This window comes from Cervus elaphus, chromosome 5, assembly GCF_910594005.1.
Source record: "Cervus elaphus chromosome 5, mCerEla1.1, whole genome shotgun sequence".
NCBI classification, from domain to species: Eukaryota; Metazoa; Chordata; class Mammalia; order Artiodactyla; family Cervidae; genus Cervus; species Cervus elaphus.
The window spans coordinates 128,172,282-128,193,636 of NC_057819.1; the positions used below are offsets into that span (position 1 = coordinate 128,172,282).

Genomic DNA, 21,355 nt, shown 5'->3' on the forward strand with positions numbered 1-21,355 from the left:
ATATTATTCTTAGTAGAAAAGTGCTGGCTTCCTTTTGCTGTGGAACTGTGGGCAAGTCACTATACCTCTGGACCTCAGGTTTCTTCTTTGTAAAATGGTAGTTGGCTTAGTCAGTCCTTCCCAACCTTTCACGTGTCATGGAACACATTAAAAAAATGGCTATGTCACTTGAGGATAAAGTGAAGAGGGAGGTGGAAGCCTGGAGACTCCACCCAGTTGCTCCCAGCCACCCAGGTACTAATCTGTAACTCGGACTTGGCTTGCCCATAGAGATGCCTCAGACCTCAACATCCCCAGGGGTCCTTGCAGCTTTGACCCCAAGACCCCCCTCCTGCGATCATCTTAGAGGTGAGTGCTGAGACAAGAAGTGGGGACCCAGGTGGCGTAGGGCAGCATCAAGTTTATTGGTTTCCAGCTCCAGGCGGCAGCAATGGCCAAGACACTGGGCTGGGGTAGGGGTGGAACCAGAGCCAAGGATGCTTCCAGACCTTGTCTGGTCCTAGAAAGGGGTGCAGCAAGGGGTCCTCCTACCCCAGCAGACCCACCCCCCAGGCTCATGCTGGGGTGAATGTGCATGTCCTGATGGTGATCTAAAAACTCATCTTGGAAAAATAACTCTTGTGAAAATGCCACTCTGGGGCCAGTGCAGGGGCCAGAATGGAGAGTATGTGGCACAGTGACTGCCAGCCTGGGGTTCATTCCCGGGGGTCTCTGGGTGAGTGCATGAGCCGAGCCCCTCTTCCCGAGGTCCCGAGCGGGGCTTCAGGACATCACGTAGACCTCCAGCAGGCTGGAGACAGCGTGCATGCGGTAGAAGATGCCGAAAGGCAGGCAGATGTTGACGATGGCTGCCCAGAGGGAGTAGCCGTAGAAGTCCACCTCCACGGTATTGCTGAAGTGAGGGCGGGCCCCGAAGGCGGGCATGATCCACAGCTGTGGGGAGAAAGGAGGGTCAGGACCTGGCCAGGACGGGGGGCTGCAGGTCATTCTGTGGGCGGGGGACAGGATGGGGGCCCTGGTCCTCTGGTTTTGTGGCTATCAAGGGCTGGGTGTTGCCGAGTGGGAGCTACAGCCCCTCAGGCAGAGCCTGGCACTCACAAGGAAACTCAGTAAATGTGCCCAGCTGAGCTTGCCCATCCCCAGGCTGAGGCTCCACCCTCAGGATGGTCCACTTGTGGGATGGGGAGAGAGGAGAAGAGGTTTCAGCAGGTGACGTGAGCATTTGGAATAAATGGTTAAACCAGCAGCTCTCCTCTGGAGAGATGCCTGCGGGCGAGGATGATAGAAGCAGACAGGCCCAGGGCAGGGGGGCCAGGATCCTGCCAGAAGGCTCCCCCACCCCAGCTCTCTATAAGCTCCACTCTCCAGTTCCACCCTCCACTCCCCACCCCCTTCCCAGGTGTGGGAGGAGGTTGAAGCTGGAATCCTGCTTCATCTCTGGCTATGAACCCAGATGGTTCAGGCGTGGGGCGTGAGGCAAAGAAAAACGGCTTCTGGGCTAGGCTGGACCCTCCCCCACCGCCAAATTGATCACATCCTTAGGCACATCACAGCCCAAATCGGAGCCTGCTTCTGTCCTATAAAATGAAGGAGTTGGAGATGACACTCTAAGAGCTGATCCAGACTCAGATACCTGGAGCAAAAATGTCCTCCCAAGTGACACTTTTTTTTTTTTTTCCTCCCAAGTGACTCTTAACCTGTAGGCTCGGCCTCCCTCGGGAGAAAGTGAGGGAGTGGCCAGGGCTGGAGGAGGTTTCGATCCTTATTGTTCCACTGTTACGTCAGAGATTGGTGACTACTTTTTTTTTTAATAGGTTATCTGTGCTTAAGCGACTCTTTGCGACCACCATGGACTGTAGCCTGCCAGGCTCCTCTGTCCATGGGATTTCCCAGGCAACATACTGGACTGGGTTGCCATTTCCTGCTCCAGGGGATCTTCCCAACCCAGGGATCGAACCTCCTGCATCTCCTGCATTAGTAGGCGGATTCCTCACCACTGCACCACCTGGAAAGCCCAAGGTTACCAGTAGGAGGGACAATATTCAAACTGGGGACTTTGCCAAGAATGCACCTCAGTTTTTCATGTAGACCCCGTTGGAATGCAACCCCTCTGGAGATGTGTTCTATATGGGAATACCCATATTCCCATCTATTTAAGGCTGTTTTCCATAATAGAGGTATTTTTCTAGGTTACAGCTAGAAGGACTATCTTTATATTGAGCAACACTTCATTGAGGTGTGTGCTCTGTGTGGGATGTATTCACAGGGAACATGTTTCTCTGTTAGAGATTTCCCTCCCAGGGGTTCTTTCTACGCTGGGGCCTTTCTCTATCGGGTTGGAGCTACACACTAGGAGTATTTTTCTATGAGGATGCACCTTCAGGAAGAGTGTCATACTGGATGCATATTTGTACTGGGTGAAGCCAGCCGATATACAGAGGGGCTTTCTTTTGGCTCACATCGTAAAGAATCTGCCTGCAGTGCAGGAGACCGGCGTTTGATCCCTGGGTTGGGAAGATCCCCTGGAGGAAGACATGGCAACCCACTCCAGTCTTCCTTTGCTTTCCTGGTGGCTCAGGCGGTAAAGAATCCGCTGCAGTGTGGGAGACCTGGGTTCGATCCCTGGGTTAAAAAGCCTCCCTGGAGGAAGGGATGGCAACCGACTCTAGTATTCTTTCCTGGAGAATCCCATAGACAGCCTGGCGGATCCCAGGAGTTGGACAGGCTAACTGACTAACACTTTCTCTTTCTCTTAGAAAGGGGCTTTGTTGGCACCTCCCTGGAGGTCCAGTGGTTAAGATTCTGCCCTCCAAGGAAGGGGGTATGGATTCGATCCCTGGCTGGGGAATGAAGATCCCACATGCTGAACCAGTGCAGCACCCACCCACCCCAAAATTAAATACATAAAATAAAAAAATAAGAACAGGGCTCTGTGGACTCGCTGGGAAGGGGGCGGCTGCTGCGGGTGCTCCTCTCCCAGCCAGCCCGCCTCTGCTCTCCGCTGACAGACCACTCACACATACACTGGTCCCTGCCACTTCCTGTCGCTGCTCTGATTATTCTAAGAAGCAGGCCGGTCACAGGTTCCCAGGAGCAGTCACACCTCCCATCTGGGAGTGAGGCCCCCCCCACCCCCGTCCCAGCTCCCTCTCGCCTCCTCCCAGCTCCAATGTCAGCATTCCCTGGGACCCCTCCGGCTCCGTCCGTAGCCTTGAGGCCAGGATGCTGGCATCTCATTCTCCCTGTTTGCCCTGAGATGCTGTTTGCCCTGGGGCTGCTCCCGACCCTCCCTGAACCTGCTCCTTTTCTCAAGAGGCATAGGATGCTTCCAAGGGGGATGGGGGCAAGACAAAGAAGGCCAGGTGAAGAAACCATAAAAAGAGCATCTTTCCTTGGCTTTCTCCTCCCCGGAGCCCACCTCCGTCCCTGCCCGGCTACTCACAATGATGTTGCAGAGTAGAAGAAACAGGGAAATGTCCTTCAAGCACCGGCGTCTCCAGTGGCTCCTGGGGGCCACGATGACACTCGCAGCCTCCTGAGGTCCTGCTGGGCTGGGGCCAACCAGCCTGGGGGTGGGCGGGCAGGCGGGCAAGGTGTGGAGGGCATCCAGGTTGGCAAAGGTCAGGCCATGGCAGGGCTCCTTGGGGGGTGTGTCGTGAGGCTCAGCCCCGGGGGGGCCCCGGTGGAGGCTCTCGATGATGAAGACGTTCTGGAAGGTGTGCTGGGCGATCATGAGCAGAGCGTGGGCTAGGTTGAGTGCCGCCAGCAGGTCCCTGGGGGTGCCCGCCACCACAGCCACGATGGAGTAGTAGGAGATGGCATACTGGCCCAGGGCGGCGCCCATCAGCAGGGCCACGTCCAGGGTGCGCGTGGGGTTCTTGTGCTGGTCCATGGCCCGGCGGTCGAAGCGGTAGATGACTGAGCCACTCAGGCTAACCAAGGTCATGAGCCCCAGGCAGACAATGTTGAAGCTATAGTAGATGACCAGGGCCTGCTGGGTACGGCCCCGCTCCCCGCTCACTTGCACCTCGTAGATGATGAACACGGCCAGCCCCACCACGAAGAGCATCAGGCCCAGGACCGGGCCGGCAAAGAAGGTCTCCCGGAAGAGGCTGAGGGGGGACGGGGCGTGGCTGTGGCCGTGCGTGGAGGAGGCGAGCAGCCTGCCCACGTTCTTCCACATGACGTACAGCATGGTGGAGGCGAAGAGGCTGTACTCGATGTTGAAGGGGTACAGGTAGAAATAGCCCTGCTGGAAGATCTGGCAGACCGCCGTGTCGCAGGAACACTCTCCCCCGACCGCGCTGCTCGCACGCTCCACTGTGGAGAGATGGGTGGCATGGAGCGGCACTGCCCTCCCGCCTTCCTGGAGGCACCCCATCTGAAGGGCTTCACCCCTGGACCATAACCTTTGGAAGGGCAGGCTTGCTAGCTGCCACCACCATACCCCAAATGCCTACGGAGGGCCTGGCATGTTCATTCATGCCACAAGTATTTACTGAGCACCTACTATGTGCCAGAGACCAGGGGGGCATGTCCCTGAACAATATTCAGGGCTCAATTAAGAAACAAAAAGTCTGGGGGACTTCCCTGATGCTCTAGCAGTGAAGAAGCCACCTTCCAATGCAGGTCCTATCCCTGGTCGCAGAGCTAAGCTCTCACATGCCTCGAGGGAACTAAGCCCAAAGGCCACAGCTAGAGATCCCATGTGCTCTAGAGCCTCTGCACTGCCATATGAGAGGCCCTGGTGAGCTGCAACTAGCAAAAGTCTGTGTGCCAGAACAGATCCAGCACAGGCAAAATAAAAGTAAACAAATATATAAGTAAATAAAGTAAAAAAAAAATCTGAACTGCAGAACTGCCTGCTTCATCCCATCCCATTCCTGCAGAAACGTACTCCCAAACCTTCCCCACCAGTCATGACCCGCTCAAGACAGGCACGGCTCCGGTCCTAATAGAAGGTGGCCCCCTTGGCAACCCCTAAAATCCAAGCTTCCTCGCCTCTCTGTCCAGCATCTGCCTCAGCCAGAAAGCACCTGCTGTGCCCAGGTCTTGACCAGGACCTTCCGTCACTTCAGTTTGTACCGTACCTATAGAAATCTCGTCCTACATCCAGAGTGTGCTCTCCTGTGTAGGGTACCTTGGGCCTTGGCAGACATCTCTTTTGATCCCCAGAACTATCTCAGCTGGTTTTGTAGAAAAAGGAACCGAGGTTCACTGAAGGCAAGTGGCTTGTGATGGCAGAGTTGATACAAATGCTGTGACTCTCACCCCCGAGGCAGGTACCTCTCCGGGCGCCTCTCTGTACCCCCACAGTCCCAGCATTTGAGGTCCTCCACCTCCCTTGGCTGGTTTTAACCATCCTCAGGAGCCCTCTGTATGTGGAGGGCTCATACATTCTCATTCTCAGTCCTGCTGCCCTAGGATCTCCTGGATCCATGCTTTCCATTCCTGGACCCTGACAGGTTGGATGTGTGTGTGTCTTCAGGTGAGGTCCAAGTAGATTTGGTCATCTAGTCTGATCCCGGCGGTGGGGAGCCCTAAAGAAGTCCAGAAAACCAGGCCCGGGGGACTGTGGGCCTGTTCTTCACCATAGCATACTGTGTGTTCAGTCGCATCCGACTCTTTGCAGCCTCATTAACTGTAGCCCCTCAATCTCCTCTGTCCAGGGGATTCTCCAGGCAAGAATACTGGAGTGGGTGGCCATTTCCGTCTCCAGGGGGTCTTTCTGATGATTCAAAGCAAAGATGGGTCTTAATGCTAGTTTTCCATTGTCCAGCTGTGCGACCTTGGGCAAGTTACTTAACCTCTCTGTGCCTTAGTTTCTGCATCTGTAAAATGGGAATACTAATAGTACCCATCTCATAGGGAGGTTGCAAGGGTTAAGTAAGATGGTGTTAAAGACTTTAAGCACAGCGCCTGACGTATAGAGCTCCGTGAATTGTCACCATCATTATCATGGTTATTATTTCTACCTTCTCCTCCTTGCCAGACACTCCATTCTGATCCTACACTGCCACCATTGAGCCACCCTGCTTCCCTTCTACTCCATCCAGCTTGCTCAACCTCGCCCCTTGTTTCTGGAGCCCGAATCCCTTCTCTGGTGGAATGGAGACCCGGACAGTGGGACCAAGGCTGTACTATCCAGGATGAAAAGATGTCCCCTTCAGCCTGGATGGGAGGGATGGGAGGGGAGTCTGGAGGAGAATGGACACGTGTGTATGCATAGCTGAGTCCCTCTGCTGTCCACCTGAAACTCACAGCATAGTCTGTGAATTGGTTACGTGCGTGCGTGCTCCATTGCTTCACTCATGTCAGACTCTTATCGACCCTATGGACTGTAGCCCACCAGACTCCTCTGTCCATAGGACTTCCCTGGCAAGAGTACTGGAGTGGGTTGCCATGCCCTCCTCTAGGGGATCTTCCCAACCTGGGGCTCGAACTCAAGTCTCCTGCATCTTCTGCATTGGCAGGCAGATTCTTTACCCACTGGGCCCCATGGGAAGCCCCGATTGGTTATAGCCCAATACAAAGTAAAAGGTTTTTAAAAGAAGAAAAAAAGATCCCCCGTTACCCTTCCTCCTGGGTCACCCACATCTAAACTTCTTCAGAGGCATAGCCTGGAGCCGGAGGGGGCTTCTGGCCTCCCCCTGTGCCTCCATGCCCTCTACAGGTCCACAGGGCACCCAGCCCAAGGCCTGGCCACCATGGGGCCAGGGTTACTCTGGAGTGGGCACTCACGGTCCAGAGCGAGGCGGGTGTGGCTGGTGTTGCTGTGAGAACTGTGGGCGTGAGCCTGGTGCAAGGATTCATCCACCACGGCCGCCATCCAGATGGCCAGGTTGGTGGTGAGTGTGAACATTAGACCACACCTGTTCGGGGAGGGAGAGCAGAGGTCAGTGAGAGTCTGTGGCTTGTGCTGGGTCCCCAGCAAGGTGGAGAGCCGGGGGGCTATACTGGGAGACGGTGCTGAGAAGCAAGAAAGCGGGCAAGCCCCCGTGTGAGCAGAGAAGAGGAGTTTGGAAGGAACACAGCCTGGCTGAGATGCCTCCCAACAGAAAACTGGGGGTGTCCAGGGGCCACTCTGCTCTCTCCTCTAAGGGAGAGGACATTTGTACATGACACACACCATCCCACCAAGTACCCCCCGTCCCGACAGCACAGGGTGGTGGAAGCCGGGCTTACAAAGCACGGAGGCCTCGACTGAAGCCCCATCTGGGGGCAGAAAGAGGACCCACGCCCCAGGTTGGGAAGCGCCCATCTCATGCCAGGTGAGCTGAGCACCTGGGCACGGGCATCGGGCCACGGGCGTGGGGCAGGCACTCACCGAGTCAGGTCCAGGTGGGTGTGAACACAGTCTTTAGCGGAGACCCAGAGAAAGTAAGTCTGTGTTGAGAGAGAGTGGTGGTGTCATCTACTCCGCAGATGGGCTCACCCTGGGAGCCCCGGACCCACGCCCGGCCCTATGTTCGCTCTCCCTCAGGAACTCTCCGACTACGCGATCATGTTTATTTCAGCTTTACAATGTGAGATGCAGGTTTTCTCTCTTTCTATTCTGTGCAGCAATTAGTACCAAATACTTCTCTGATTTTTAAAAATTTGCAAAATGTCACCAGTAAATTCTCTGTGTTTGTTTTCTGTTCCTTTGCAGGTGAAGGGAGTGGAGTTTTGAGCCCAGTTATTTATTTCTGGGTGCAGGGTCAGCCTCAGGTTAGGTCTTGTCCAAGGTAAAAAGAATCTTGGGGGCTTCTCCACTCTCTTAGGCAGCACCCCCCCATCCTCATCCTTTGTTGCCCTGCAGGTCCTCCCCTCACCTGGATGCCCACAAATCCTTGCTCTGGTGTTTATCAATGTTGTTTAGTCGCCAAGTCATGTCCAATTGTGACCCCACAGACTGTAGCCTGGCAGGCTCCTCTGTCCCTGGGATTTCCCAAGCAAGAAATACTGGAGTGAGTTGCCATTTCCTTCTCTAGGGTTATTGATGTTGGGGTAACTTTATTTCCCATTTTGCCTGAGTATTCTTTAAAGTCATAAAATGTAAAATTAAAACTATATAAATGCCAAGGTCATAAGTGAGTTAAATTGTGGAAACCTGGGCAGCATGGATGATGTTTCAAGAGAGGGAACCATACATGTGGTCATTCTGGGCTGAGGTCTGTTCTCAAACCAGTCTTGCCTCAGCTCGGGCAGATCTTTCCAGGGCTTATTTATGCAACAAATAAAAACTTGAACTTGTTTGAAAAATCCCATGTACAACGATACCATATTTTCTGAACAAATTCAGAATATAGGGGACATGGCTGAGGCCAAACTGGCCATGCCCACGGCAGGACCCTGAGCTGAGACTGATGCCCTCTATGGGCCCCCAAGGAGGGCAGGGCAGGTTCTAGGAGACAGAGCAGCTGCCACAAGTGACACCTCCTAGGTGTTAACTACTGGCACCGCTTAAGTTGAAATGAAATCGCAGGGCGCCAAAGCAGGCACTCACATTTGGATATTACTTCATTACCAGGTGCTTCCAGATTTATGGACTTGTGATCTTCACTACAATCCCATCCCCGCCTTAATTAATTGCTCATTGTAGAAGAGGAGTGGGGCTCAGACCTCCCGGCCCCAGGCGTTGACTCCTTTCCACCACACTCAGGGACACTCCTCCCACCCACCTGGACAATGACGAACACAGCCTGGGTGAGAGGGTACAGGATCTTGATGGCTGACTGGCACTCAAAGAAACTGGAATAGTAGCCGGTCTTGAAGACATCCATGACGAGAGTGCAGATCCCAAACAGCACCAGCCCACCTGGGAGTGAGCGGTGGGGGTGGATCAGAGAGGCAGAGAGAGGGGTTATAGATCTGAGGACCGATGGCTAGGTAATGGGATGACGGGGTGGATCCATGAGTGAATGGGGTAGGTGAGAGGATGGATGGATGGATGGATAGCTAGGTGGACAGGTGGATGTTGAATGGGTGGGTGGAAGGATGAGTATACGATTGAGTGGATGGATGGATGTCCCATTGAGCCCCCATCTCTGTGGCTGCACAGATAGATAAGGGAAAGGGCCCTAGATAGACTCTTGCAACCGCAACAATCATCTGTTCTGGGCTCTCCATCAAAGTCTCTCCCATCATCACCCTCTTTCAATCTTTAGACATGGCAAGAAAGTTCCTTTCCAGCCCTCTCCGCATCCCTTTTCTAGGACTGTTTCCCTCGTCTCCCCCAATCGCAGCCCACCTCACCCTCAGGCACATCTAGTCCTGGGCAGTGCTGGGGGTGGGGGCGTGGGGGCGGTGCCGGGAGGCACACTTCTCCACAGTCTACCTCCAAGGGCCCCCAGCGATTCCTGCGAGAGCTCCCCAGCCTCCGGCTCCCAGCCTGCCCACCCCCCCCCTCCTCCCCCGCCTCCCCCGGCACCTCGGAGCCAGATGGGGCCTGCGTGCGCGTCCCGATAGGGGACGCCGTCGGGGCAGCGCGCCGTGCCCAGGAGGTAGAACAGGATCCAGAGCATGGCCAGCAGCAGCATGGTGGTGAGGAGCGCGAACACGTCCGTGTCGTACACCGCCACCTTGTTGAAGGCGCCGCCGCTGATGAGCGTGCAGGCCAGCAGCAGCACGTTCACCGCCAGCAGCACCGACAGCAGTCGGCCGCCCTTCTTCCAGACCTCGCGGGGCGCCGGCCGCGGGGCCGGCGGGCTCTCCTTGGGGTCCGAGGGCAGCTCGGTGGACATGGCAGGGGCGACTGGAGAAGGTTGGAGGGGTCACTGTGGTGGGGAGCAGACAGGACTCAGGTCAGCCTCGAAGGCCCTCCCTGCTTGGGGGACCGGGGTGGCGGGGGGAGTTCTTGGCCCGCGCAGAGGGTGGGGGCTGCGGGTGGTGAAGGATGCGCGCGCGGAAGCGGAAGAGAGAAGCCGACCATGCCGGTCTCGCTCTCGACGGGGAGGGAAGGAGAGGTGGCTGCGGCCCCGTCGGACCCCGTCTAAGATCCCCCACTCCCGAGATCCGTCGGCCGGCTGGCCCCCAGGGGCACCCACCTGACTGGGCCGGGAGCCCGCGCTGAGCTGGGGGTCAGGGGGCGGCGAGCGCGTCCTGTCTCTGACGCCGGACTGGACGGGCGCTTTATACCGGGGAGGGCAGAGTGATTTACAGCCGCGGGAGCTCAGCTCCATAAACCTCTCAGTCTCACTCACATGATCCATCTTTTTTCCGGGCTGAATTTAGGGAAGAGCGTGCGGGAGCCAGATAAGGTGAGATTTATATTTACCCGTTAAGAGGCGCCCCCTCCCCCGCCGCCCTGTCACCTCGGCGCAGCCCGGCTCGGGCGCGGCCCCGCAGTGCGGCACCCAGAGGACACCCCGCCCCGGGCGCCCACCGCGCCCTGGCGCCCCGCGATCCCGACACCCAGAGCCCAGAGAGCCGACGCTCAACCGACGCCCTAAGGGCCCGCAGGCATCCCGACGCGCCCCCAGCCCCGGCGGCCCTTACCTTTGTGCTCCTCTGTTGCCGCCCCAAGATCGGGACCCTAACGCCCCTTTCCTGGCACCCTCACCAGGACTCCAAGTGGGGTCTTCCTCTAGCCCTTCCCGCATCCCTGCTCCAGGGGATGTTGCGAGGGCGCACTTGGGTATCAAGTTCCTGGCTAGTCTTCCAGCGCCCTCTACTGGACAGCGCGGCCAGGGGGCGGCCTGGACAGCTGAGTGCGGATCGCTGACCGTCTGGGAGTCGGTCCTCACAACTTCTTGGACCCTCTGTCCAGGGCGAGGCGGTGGGGGGCGCAGGACAGCCCTCAGACATCCCTCCCCAGTCCTTGGCCCGTTCCCTCGACGGGTAGCGACATCGGGAGCCGCCGCGCCTGGGCTCTAGTGAGGACAGACCTCGAGCTGCCCCCAGACTGGCCCTCTTGGGCGGGACGCTGGGGTGGACCCTCCGGCAGAGGGGCCGGCCCTGTGGGCTCAGGGGCAGGGTCACCGCCATGCTCACGGCAGCAGGGAGTTTAGGACCCAGGGGCAGCGCGGGGCGGCCCTCCGGGCGGCGGGCGGTCCTCCCCGCACCCTCCCCGCCGAGTGCGCGGCTCAAATGTCGGAGTAGCGGAGTAGCGGCGGCTCTGGCGCTCCCGGTCCTCGGTCTGCGGCGGCGGGGGCTGGCGGCCCCGGCCCCTGCCCGGCCCCCTCCCCCAGCCCCATGCCGCAGCTCTAACCCCGCCGCCCTCCCCCGCGGGGGGCACGTCCCCGTGTCCCCGGCCCGCCCCGTCCAAGTCAGGCGCCATGAACGACCAGTACCACCGGGCGGCCCGGGACGGCTACCTGGAACTCCTCAAGGAGGCCACCAGGAAGGAGCTGAACGCCCCCGACGAGGATGGCATGACCCCCACCCTCTGGGCCGCCTACCACGGCAACCTGGAGTCGCTGCGCCTCATTGTGAGCCGGGGGTGAGTGCCGGCCAGGCCCCGTGGGGGAGGGCAAGAGCCTCAGGGCCCATCTGGAGCCCCTGAGACCACCGCCGCCCAACCCTATGGCATCTTCCCCCCACCTCCTCTGAGCCACCTCCTCCCCTAGGACAAGGCCCGAAGGTGGGACCTGGGAGACTGGCAGTCGTGGGAGGTGGAGACAAGCTGAGGCCTGTGACATTTGTGACCTGGATGTGGGACTTTGCGGGGTGGGGGTGGGGTCCATGACTGTGGTCGGGGCTTCAGAGTGAGGAGAAAGGGGGAGGGGCCGCCTGGGTGGGTGGCACCAGGAAGCCAGAGCAAGGGCAGGAGAAGCCTGGGGAGAAGGGGCAGAAACCTCAGAAGTGGGGCTGCCGATGGAGCTGCTCCTCACTGCCCACCCCCACCCCCCCAGCAGGGGCCCAAGGGGTCCTTCCCACCAGCGCCCACAGCCCGCACACACTGGTTCTCACATAGCTTGCTCCCTGCTCACTCCCGGGATTTATGGGCACTGCCGACAGGACCAAATGTCACTCGGTTCAGCCACCCATTAACCAGCTCCCTCTGTCCCCCTCCCCCACATGGGCTCCCTCACCCTCCCTTTGGAGTTGTCTGGGGGGACGATTGGGCATTGCATCCAAGTGTCAGGGCCAGGGAAGGGGTTTGGAAGTAGCAGTTGAGGAATGCGGTGCCCAGGGCCACTGATGTGGGCTCCCTGGGGCTGCCTGACCCTGTGAACCACTTGCCAGCCCCAGCGGTTTAATAAAGAGAAGCCAGGTTGACCCGGACACCAGAGCGGCCCGGACGGGGCAAAGGGAGGCCGGAGATGCCCCCGGAGGGTTAACATGAGAACATCTCAGGGCCTGGGAAATCATGGTGCAGGCAAAGGGGCCCAGCTAATGCCAGGCCCTGGCCTGCGGTTGGAGCATGGGGTGAGCGGGGAGCCCCCCTTTGCCCTCCCTCCACAGCTGCTCCCCGGGCCCAGCAGCAGATGACAGCAGCCCCCAAGACTAGGAGCTGAGCCACGTTCCAAGAGGCCAAGACTGGCCCCTGTCCGTGCCGAGAGGGTACTCAGTGATCCTGCTTGCCCCTCGGAGAAGTTCATAGGAAGAGGGGACAAGGGGGCCCCCTGAGTGCACCAACCCCTCAGTTCCTTCGGAGGGCAAGGGCTGGTGCTTGATGGGGTGTGGGCCTGTTGCCCAGCAACTCATTCCCACATGCAGGACTTGAAGACCAGCAGTGGAAATGAGGAGGGGGGTGCAGGGTGGGAGGAGGAGTGGTCACACAAAGAAGCGATTCTTCCTCCAGCCCCGCGGGGTGGCCTCCTCATTAACTTGGGGCAGAGGGCCTGAGCTAGGCCCTTGAGGGAGGAGGGAGCTTGGAGGAGCCAGCGGACATGTCCCCAGAGGGAAAACAGCCTGGCATGGAGGGGCTGCGTGGGTCCCCGGGACAGGCCCAAGCCAGCCTGCCTCCCGGGGCTCTTGAAGATGCAGCGGCCCCAGGACTGGACGGCAGCTGGGCCCAGGTGGCAGGCTGCCCGCCCCCTCCCCTCCCGTCCTGGCTGCCCCCACGCTCCCCTCCTGGCCCAGGCCAAGACCCAACACCTGCTCTCACACGTGGGCTTGCCAGGCCTGGCCCTGCTCCCTGCAGACATGGCGGGTCCCGGGGACGTGCAGGCACACGCTCACACACTCCCGGGGGCTCGGGCCCAGCACACGCCACTAGTACACCACCCTTGTACTGGCAGCCGCATTCACCACGCCTGCCGAGAGACCCGGACTCGGCCTTGGCCCACCACCTCTCTGGGCCAGCTCCCCGCCGGGCACCATGAATAATTCACTCCTTTCTCTCTGGGCATCAAATATTTATCCCCTGAGATTCCCAGCCCGCGGTTCTCTTGGGGGAAGGCCCGGCCCTGGCCCCGCCTGCTCTGTCGTCCCCCCTCTGCGAGCCTGGGCTCCCTCTGGGTGGCTCCAGGCTGTGGGTCCGGGTGTCCTGGAGTCGGAGAAGCGATTTCAGGCCGTTGACTCCCCTCTGGGGTGCCTCTGGGGGGAGCGCAACCAGGCCGGCCGCCTCCCCCGCCTGCAGCCGTTGCCTGCCGACTGTCGGCCTGAGCTTGCGATGGCTCCTCACTCCTCCCCGCGTGTCGTCCCGCAGGGGTGACCCGGACAAGTGCGACATCTGGGGCAACACTCCCCTGCACTTGGCGGCCTCCAATGGCCACCTGCACTGCCTCTCCTTCCTGGTGTCCTTCGGGGCAAACATCTGGTGCCTGGACAACGACTACCACACGCCGCTGGACATGGCCGCCATGAAGGGCCACATGGAATGCGTGCGCTACCTGGACTCCATCGCGGCCAAGCAGAGCGGCCTCAGCCCCAAGCTGGTGGGCAAGCTGAAGGACAAGGCCTTCCGCGAGGCGGAGCGGCGCGTCCGCGAGTGCGCCAAGCTGCAGCGCAAGCACCACGAGCGCATGGAGCGGCGCTACCGGCGCGAGCTGGCCGAGCGCGCCGACTCGCTCAGCTTCTCCAGCCTCACGTCCAGCACCCTGAGCGGCCGGCTGCAGCATCTGGCGCTCGCCGGCCACCTGCCCTACTCGCAGGCCACCCTGCATGGCACCGCCAAGGCGGGCAAGACCAAGATCCAGCGGAAGCTGGAGCGCCGCAAGCAGGGCGGCGAGGGCACCTTCAAGATCTCCGAGGACGGCCGCAAGAGCGTGCGCTCGCTCTCGGGCCTGCAGCTGGGCAGCGACGTGATGTTCGTGCGCCAGGGCACCTACGCCAACCCCAAGGAGTGGGGCCGCGCCCCGCTCCGGGACATGTTCCTCTCCGACGAGGACAGCGTCTCCCGTGCCACGCTGGCGGCCGAGCCTGCGCACTCGGAGGTCAGCACCGACTCCGGCCACGACTCCCTGTTTACCCGCCCGGGCCTGGGCACCATGGTGTTCCGCAGAAACTACCTGAGCAGCGGGCTGCACGGCCTGGGCCGCGAGGACGCGGCGCTGGACGGCGCGGGCCTGCCGCGGGGGCGGCTGCAGAGCTCCCCCAGCCTCGACGACGACAGCCTGGGCAGTGCCAACAGCCTGCAGGACCGCAGCTGTGGGGAGGAGCTGCCCTGGGACGAGCTGGACTTGGGCCTGGATGAGGACCTGGAGCCCGAGACCAGCCCGCTGGAGACGTTCCTGGCCTCCTTGCACATGGAGGACTTCACCTCCCTCCTGCGGCAGGAGAAGATAGACCTCGAGGCGCTCATGCTCTGCTCGGACCTCGACCTCCGCAGCATCAGCGTGCCCCTGGGGCCCCGCAAGAAGATCCTGGGCGCCGTGCGGAGGCGGAGGCAGGCGCTGGAGCGCCCGCCGGCCCTGGAGGACACCGAGCTGTGAGTGAGCAGCGCCTCCAAGGGGATGGGAAGATAGGGCTTGTGTGTAACGCCCTGGGGTGGGCGTGGATCTGCCTTTTGGGGAGGGAGTGGGGGTGATAATAACTAGGTCGTCATCAACTGCAAGAGGCCCCACTTACTTACCAGGGCTTCCCTGGTGTTTCAGATGGTAAAGGATCTGCCTGCAATGCAGGAGACCTGGGTTCAATCCCTGGGTGGGGAAGATGCCCTGGAGAAGGGCATGGCTACCCACTCCAGTATTCTTGCCTGGAGAATTCCATGGACAGAGCAACCTGGCAGACTATAGTCCCTGGGGTCGCAAAGAGTCCCACGCGGCTGTGCAACTAACACTTCCACTTGAAGTTGAGTCGCTGAGTCGTGTCCAGCTCTTGCGACCCCATGGACTGTAGCCCATCAGGCTTCTCTGTCCTTGGGATTTCCCAGGCATGAATACTGGAATGGGTTGTCATTTCCTTCTCCAGAGGATCTTCCCGGCCTAAGGATCAAACCCTGGTCTCCTGCATTGCAGGCAGATTCTTTATCAACTGAGCCATCAGGGAAACCACTTATTTACCCCATGATTCTGACAAAGAAGCTGCCAATTTACATTGCTAATGTCAAATGCACCTCAATTTTGAAGATGTCAAGATGCAGGAAAATGGGTGTCTTCCTATGGATGCCACACAGTGGTAATCACAGCCAGGCTGTTTTGAGCCCTGCCATCTCCTGGGTACTGGAGATGCCCTTGTGCAAGTTGTCTCAGTTAATCCTCCCCAGCTGTCACGTGAAGGGGCTATATCATCCCCATTTGACAGGTGAGCAAGCGGAGGTTCAGAGGGTTAGAGTAGCTCACCTGAGGTCCTGTTGCTGCTGAGTGCAGAGCTAGGCTTGATCCCTGTGGTTCCAGAGGCTAGGGACAAGGTGACTCCCATGGGATAGAGGGTGTGGCAGTCAGTCATCTCTCCAGATGCCCAAACCCTCAAGGCAGATATTTTGCCTGCTGGTCCCTGAACCCTGGAACCAGGAACATGGGCAGATGCTCCCAGCAGGGCCAACAGCAGCCTTGAGGGTGGAGTTGTCACCTTCAAAACACCATCATGGGAGCCAAGGGCCACTGTCTCACTGGCAGCGTCGTTGGCCTGTCCCTGGGCTGACTCACCATCGTGACATCCCACAAGCCCAGCAAACACTGCTGCCCCCTTTCGGTCTCTCTGACTTTACGCTGCACAGCTGGGCAGGGGTGGGTGGGGAAGGGCGTCTGGTTTAGAGTTTGGAGGATGGGAGGGCACGCTGCGGCCACTCTGCATCCCTGACCGTCAGCCTGCCCAGGGAAGGCAAGTGGTCAGAATCATTGGTCTTGGCTTAAAATAGTCTCCAAAGATGCTTAGCTCAAGTCTGCTTCTGTCTCTTTCTCCACAGGTAACAGGGGGCTCCTCTCCCCAGACCAAAATGAGTTGCAAGTTGCCACAGCCCACAGTGGGACCACGAGGTCCTCACCATTGCCAGCCCTGCAGCTCCCCGGCCCCTTCCCCGGAGCAAGGACCATGCGGGTCATCTCTCTTGAACGCCTGTCCACACTCTGCAGTGGAGGGTATGGCCTGGAGGCAACTGGAAGGCCAAGAGAGTGACCCAGAATGTTAATTCTGAGGGGTCTCAGGGCCCCTAAGTCACGTCTATTTGAGTGGCTTTAAAGGACATGTGCATTCGTGGAAGGCCAGCCCCAGTGCCAGGGCAGGGGGAGCTAAATGATGCGCCCGTTAGATGGAAGTGTGGGTAGGGGGATGGGGGCCCTGTCTTGGGGACCAGGGTCTGTCCTCGCCCCTCCTCCAAGGGTGCTGTTGTCCTGCTCAGTCTGGAAACTCACCTCCTACATTTTTGTGATAGAAGGGTTTGGGCTGCTCCCCTCCCCACATATACCCCAGGGAGGAGGTCCCAGCTAGACTCTTCAGCCAAATGCCCGAGCTTAGTCCCCGGCCTGTCACTGAGCGTGGCTAGCCCCCTCTCCTTCTTCTACTGGCCATGCTGGGGGTGGGCAGCTGGAGTGCCAGGCTGGGCTGGGGTAGGGTGACTGGTGCCCTTCCGGCATACCCCGGGGCGGGGTCCAGCCTGACTTGGCCCTCCCCACCCTGACCTCGTCCACTCCCTCTCTCCTAGGATGTGCAGCCTGGTTACCCAACCTGTCACCCCCTGCCTAAGGCCCCAGAAGGTCAGGGCCGTAGATCCAAGGTGCTAGAGCAACTGGCTGCAGTATTATGGTCTGGCGAGCATGCTCTGGGCTGGGGAAAGGCATCTGCCAAGTGGTTCAGAGTCCCCCAGGCCCAGGAGGGCAGAGACTGGTTGTAGCCAGGTGTCCAGCCGAGTGTGGGCAAGGCCTGTGAGGTGGACCCTGGGAGCCTGAGGATGTGGACAGTCTGAACTCTGATTGTCCGCAGACCCCCAGGGCTCTGTCAGGAGGTTGGTTGGTGGATGTCCCTCAAGCTCTGGAAGCTGCTGGGTGCCTCTCTGGTTCTGCATGGGTAGCAGGTGAGGGAGAGCTTAGCTAGAGTCCCTGCCCCATCATGCTGGTGAGGTCAGCGGAAAGGCCAGCCTCAGAGGGTCCTCAGACCAAGGTCCTGAGTGTGGGAGAGTCACTAAAGCCCACACATGGGGGGCACATATACCCCCATGTGGACGCGTCCTTGCTCCTCTGCGACAATGGTCCCCCCGTCCCTGATCTTCAGCTTGGAAAGCGGCTCCTACTGGGGGGCGGGGGGGGAGCATTGCCACAGCTCCCAGCTGCTCCTTCCTGGGGCCCCTGGGCTGGGGCAGGGGAGAGAGAACCCCCACAGAATGCCACAGGCCTCCCTGCTGTGTGTCTATGTTTGAGGATGGCCTCCAGGCACACACGTGCTCCAAGGTGGGGGCGTGATGGAGGTGGCCCCTGTTCCCACACTGAAGGCTTGGCTTCCCTGAGCCCGCCTCAGTCATTCTGCCCGTTCTCTGGGCCTGGGGCCACCCCCATGTGCCGATGCAACTTTCCTGGAGCCCTGGGAGCTGCCCTTCCTCTCCGGTTCCCTGCCCATGGATGGCTTCGGCCCCCTCCCGGTCCTCCCAGTGCTGGGGTGGGGCAGGCTCCCCGATTCCCACCACTGTATGAAGCGCCCCTCCAGCAGGCTCATTATAATTTTTGTAGAAAACATTCTGCATCCTTGTCATGTCTGTGTCTTGGTTTACTCATGTGGGGGGTGGGAGACGGGGGGGGTGGTGAAGAGGGTGGAGGCGGGAGAGGGTCTTTTTGTGTCTATGAGGACTTGGTCCTTTTCCTTGGGGGGGAGAGGGGGTCCTGAGATAGATGGTAGTGCAGCCCCCACGCATCTCTGCAGAGCCTCCCTCATCCCCAAGTCTTCACCTTGCTCTCTCTGGACCTAGGATTTAGAGCTGATGGAGAGAGGGGGCTCAGAAGAGCCCCCAGCAGCTGAGTGAGGAGGATCTCAAGACCCAGCCCCAGTGGGGTCTCCATTTCCTTCATCACCCCCAGGAAGCTCGTGGGGCAGTCTTGTTTAGTGATGTCCTTTCTCCCAGGGGAAGGCTTGCCCTGAAGCTGCAGGACAATGGGTTCTGTTTTCTCAGCCAAGTCTGGGAAAGGGCCCTGGAGTCATTTTGTTTCCTTCCCTAAGGTTGCTGGGCCCAGTGCTGCTGTCAAGGGCAGTTCAAGACAGCCTCGTCCCTCCAGGATCATCAGAAAGGTTTACAGGAGGACATCAGAGCCACAAGATTGCCCGGCGAGCATCTAGAGGTTCTAGGCCACCTCCTTCCACTTTACAGATGGGAAACCTGAGGCCTACCGAGGAGACCCAGGCCTCCAGATTGCTGCCAGGCCTTCCTCACCCCCATCACCCCCATCACCCCTATCACGCCCATCCCCATCCCCACCTCGGTTGCCAGGGGGACCAATAAAAATGCGAGATGCCGCCCTCGGGTGCTCCTCGGCGTTCCGCCACCTCGCGACCCCTACTGGCGGTCCTGGTCACTGCACCTACCTCACCAAAGACCCGCCTCCTGGCGCCGCCGGTCCAGGGACGGACATGGGGGTGAGGAAGCCAGAAGACGAGACAGTACAGACCCGAGCTTCGGCGTGGAGGCGAGACTAACCGGAAGCCGTGGGGGCTGGGGTCCCCACGGGTGGAAGCCTGGGGTGCAGCAGCTGGTGTGGCTCCAGGAGGCCTAAGGGGACTTTAAACACAGTGAAGGGGGCAGATTTATACAGTAGGGATTCACCTTTCTCTGCTCATTCCCCGTAAAATTTAGATCGAGGTTAGAGAAGTTCTGAAATACTAGACTAATCAGTGATTCTTAGCTTTGGGGGATTAGAATCTGGTGCCAGTATGGACACTTGCCCTGGAAAAATGCACATTGAACACGTTTACACTCACAACTTTCCTCCTGACTCCAGGCAGCTCCTGTAGCCGGTAGAGGTTCAAGGACCCCCGCTTACGAAGCCTTAGGGTTTCCGTGGTGGCTCAGTGGTGAAGAAGCCACCTGCCAATGCAGGAGACATGGGTTCCATCCCTGGGTCAGGAAGATCCCACATGCCTCCGAGCAACTAAGCCCATGTGCCACAACTACTGAGCCTGTGCTCTGAAGCCTGGGAACCACAGCTCTTGAGCCCACACACACTAAACCTCCTGCTCAGCAACTAGAGAAGCCACCGCAATGAGAAGCCCGTGCCCTGCAACGAAGCGTGGCCCCCGCTCACCACAACTAGAGAAAAGCCCTTTTGCAGCGACAGAGACCTGGTGCAGCCAAAAATAAATACATAAATAAAATTAATTTTTAAATAAGAAGGCTTAGTGAGACTGCTGTGACATTACATCGTAAACGAGATTGCGAAGTTGCTGGAGGTGGGGGTGGTGGGATGGATCAGGCAGGAAGGGCCTCAGGGTATGCGGCACATTGTTTTTTTGTTTTGCCTGCTCTTTGTAGCATGCAGGATCTTAGTTTCCTGACCAGGGATCAACCCTGGGCCCCCTGCGTTGGAAGCGCAGAGTCTTCACCCCTGGACTACCAGGGAAGACCCAACAAACTTCTCTTTTTACAGGTGAAGTAACTGAGGCCACAGGGCAAGGGGGCTAGCCAAAGATCACGGAGCAGCCAGGTGGGTTAAGTAACGCTAGGTTGCCTGATGCCTCTAGCAGTGCCAGCTGCCTCCTGTTCCCAGGTTAGACAGTCCCGGGAGGTACAGTACTCCATCCTCCCAGCGTGTAGCCTGTGTAACCTCCTCTGAGACCAGCACGGGTTGTTCGGGAGGTGGTCATACTCCAGGAGGCAGCCGGATCTGGGCAGCAACACTGGCTTTTCCCCTCTCCAGATGTTGCCCTAGGGAAGCTACCAGCCTCTCTGAGTGTTCCCTCATTTGTAAAACAGATCTTATATTATGAAAGTGGTACCCGCATGGGTCACTGGGAGGGGGTAACGACATGCTGCCCAGGATTTAGTGCACGTGGGTGAGTAATCACGGCCATCGGTGGGGTCTGAAACGGGCCCACCGGGCACTCCTCGCATCTGTGGTCCTGGCGGCCCAGTAGGTGAGTCCAAGGCAGTTCCAGTGAGCAGTCCTGCTTTTCTGACCCGTATGTGACAAACAAACAGAGCCTATCCTCACCAAACCAGCAGGGGGTGTTGACAATCCAGCCAGCGTCCCCTAGCCAAGGGTGGGGAAGGACCCCTGGAGAAGTCCGAGCTGTGGAGGTGCCCAAGGAGCTGAGTATCTTTTATGGAGGGGGAGTCGCAGACCCACCAGCCTGCCCCCATTTTGCCATTGTCGGAACTTTACCAAAAGCTTTCCCCACTCCTGCGATGTAGGCAGGTGAGGGGTTTTATCCTTCACAGGTGAAGATAATGAGTATCAGAAAGGTTTTCTGATGTTCCCAAGGTCTCCGAAAGTTAAGGAAAGTTCAGGATCCCTCCCCCATGCCCCTTCTGCCACTCCTGCAAGGGCAGGAGGACATTATATACAAGCCCCATTTTACAGGTGTGGCAACCTAGGTTCAGAGGGGCAATGACCTGCTGGGAACTGTGTAAGCCAGGATGTTTAGTCTGGACCATTCACACAGCTGCACTTGGTCAGCTGCCGTCTCAGGGCATGTATCTAGCACTTTCTACATATCGGGCCCAGCAAACCCAGGAAAATGGTGTGTCACGGCTCTGTCTCACAGGTAAGGAGACCGGGGCTCAGGCAGGTTTAAGTCATTTCTCCAAGCTTTGGGACTCCCCTGGTGGCTTACACCGTAAAGAAACTGCGTGCGATGCAGGAGACCCGGGTTCAATCCCTGGATTGGGAAGATTCCCCTGGAGGAGGAAATGGCTACCCACTCCACTATTCTTGCCTGGAGAATCCCACGGACAGAGGGGCCTGATGGGCTACAGTCCATAGGGTCACAAAGAGTCGGACATGACTGAGTATTGCACAGCACCAAGCTTCTGAGTGCAGAAATGTCAGGGCTGTGGGATTCAAACCCCAAACTCTGGCTCTTTCCATGGCAGTCCCAGACCCATTCACTGAGCTGAATGCTTACTCAG

The 21,355-nt window shown here is 58.7% G+C and overlaps 2 protein-coding genes across 3 annotated transcripts; one reads left to right on the forward strand and one right to left on the reverse strand.

Annotated features, from left to right (window-relative positions):
• Positions 1-385: 385 nt before the first annotated feature.
• On the reverse strand, positions 386-10,186 carry OTOP2 (otopetrin 2). The gene is made up of 7 exons (XM_043905551.1): positions 10,029-10,186; positions 9,413-9,758; positions 8,664-8,800; positions 7,328-7,386; positions 6,742-6,872; positions 3,443-4,320; positions 386-933 (listed from the first exon to the last, which is right to left on the reverse strand). Exons 2-7 carry the CDS (start codon positions 9,723-9,725, stop codon positions 763-765), a joined length of 1,689 nt encoding a protein of 562 aa, XP_043761486.1. The 5' UTR covers positions 9,726-9,758; positions 10,029-10,186; the 3' UTR covers positions 386-762.
• An 846-nt stretch (positions 10,187-11,032) lies between these two features.
• Positions 11,033-17,973, forward strand: USH1G (USH1 protein network component sans). Of its 2 annotated transcripts, XM_043905566.1 has the most exons (3): positions 11,034-11,422; positions 13,577-14,797; positions 16,217-17,973. In XM_043905566.1, exons 1-3 carry the CDS (start codon positions 11,259-11,261, stop codon positions 16,218-16,220), a joined length of 1,389 nt encoding a protein of 462 aa, XP_043761501.1. In that variant the 5' UTR covers positions 11,034-11,258; the 3' UTR covers positions 16,221-17,973. The 2 variants fall into 2 exon arrangements, with proteins under 2 accessions (XP_043761502.1, XP_043761501.1); XM_043905567.1 differs by lacking the exon at positions 16,217-17,973 and having other exon boundaries at positions 11,033-11,422; positions 13,577-14,801.
• The last annotated feature ends 3,382 nt before the right edge of the window (positions 17,974-21,355 follow it).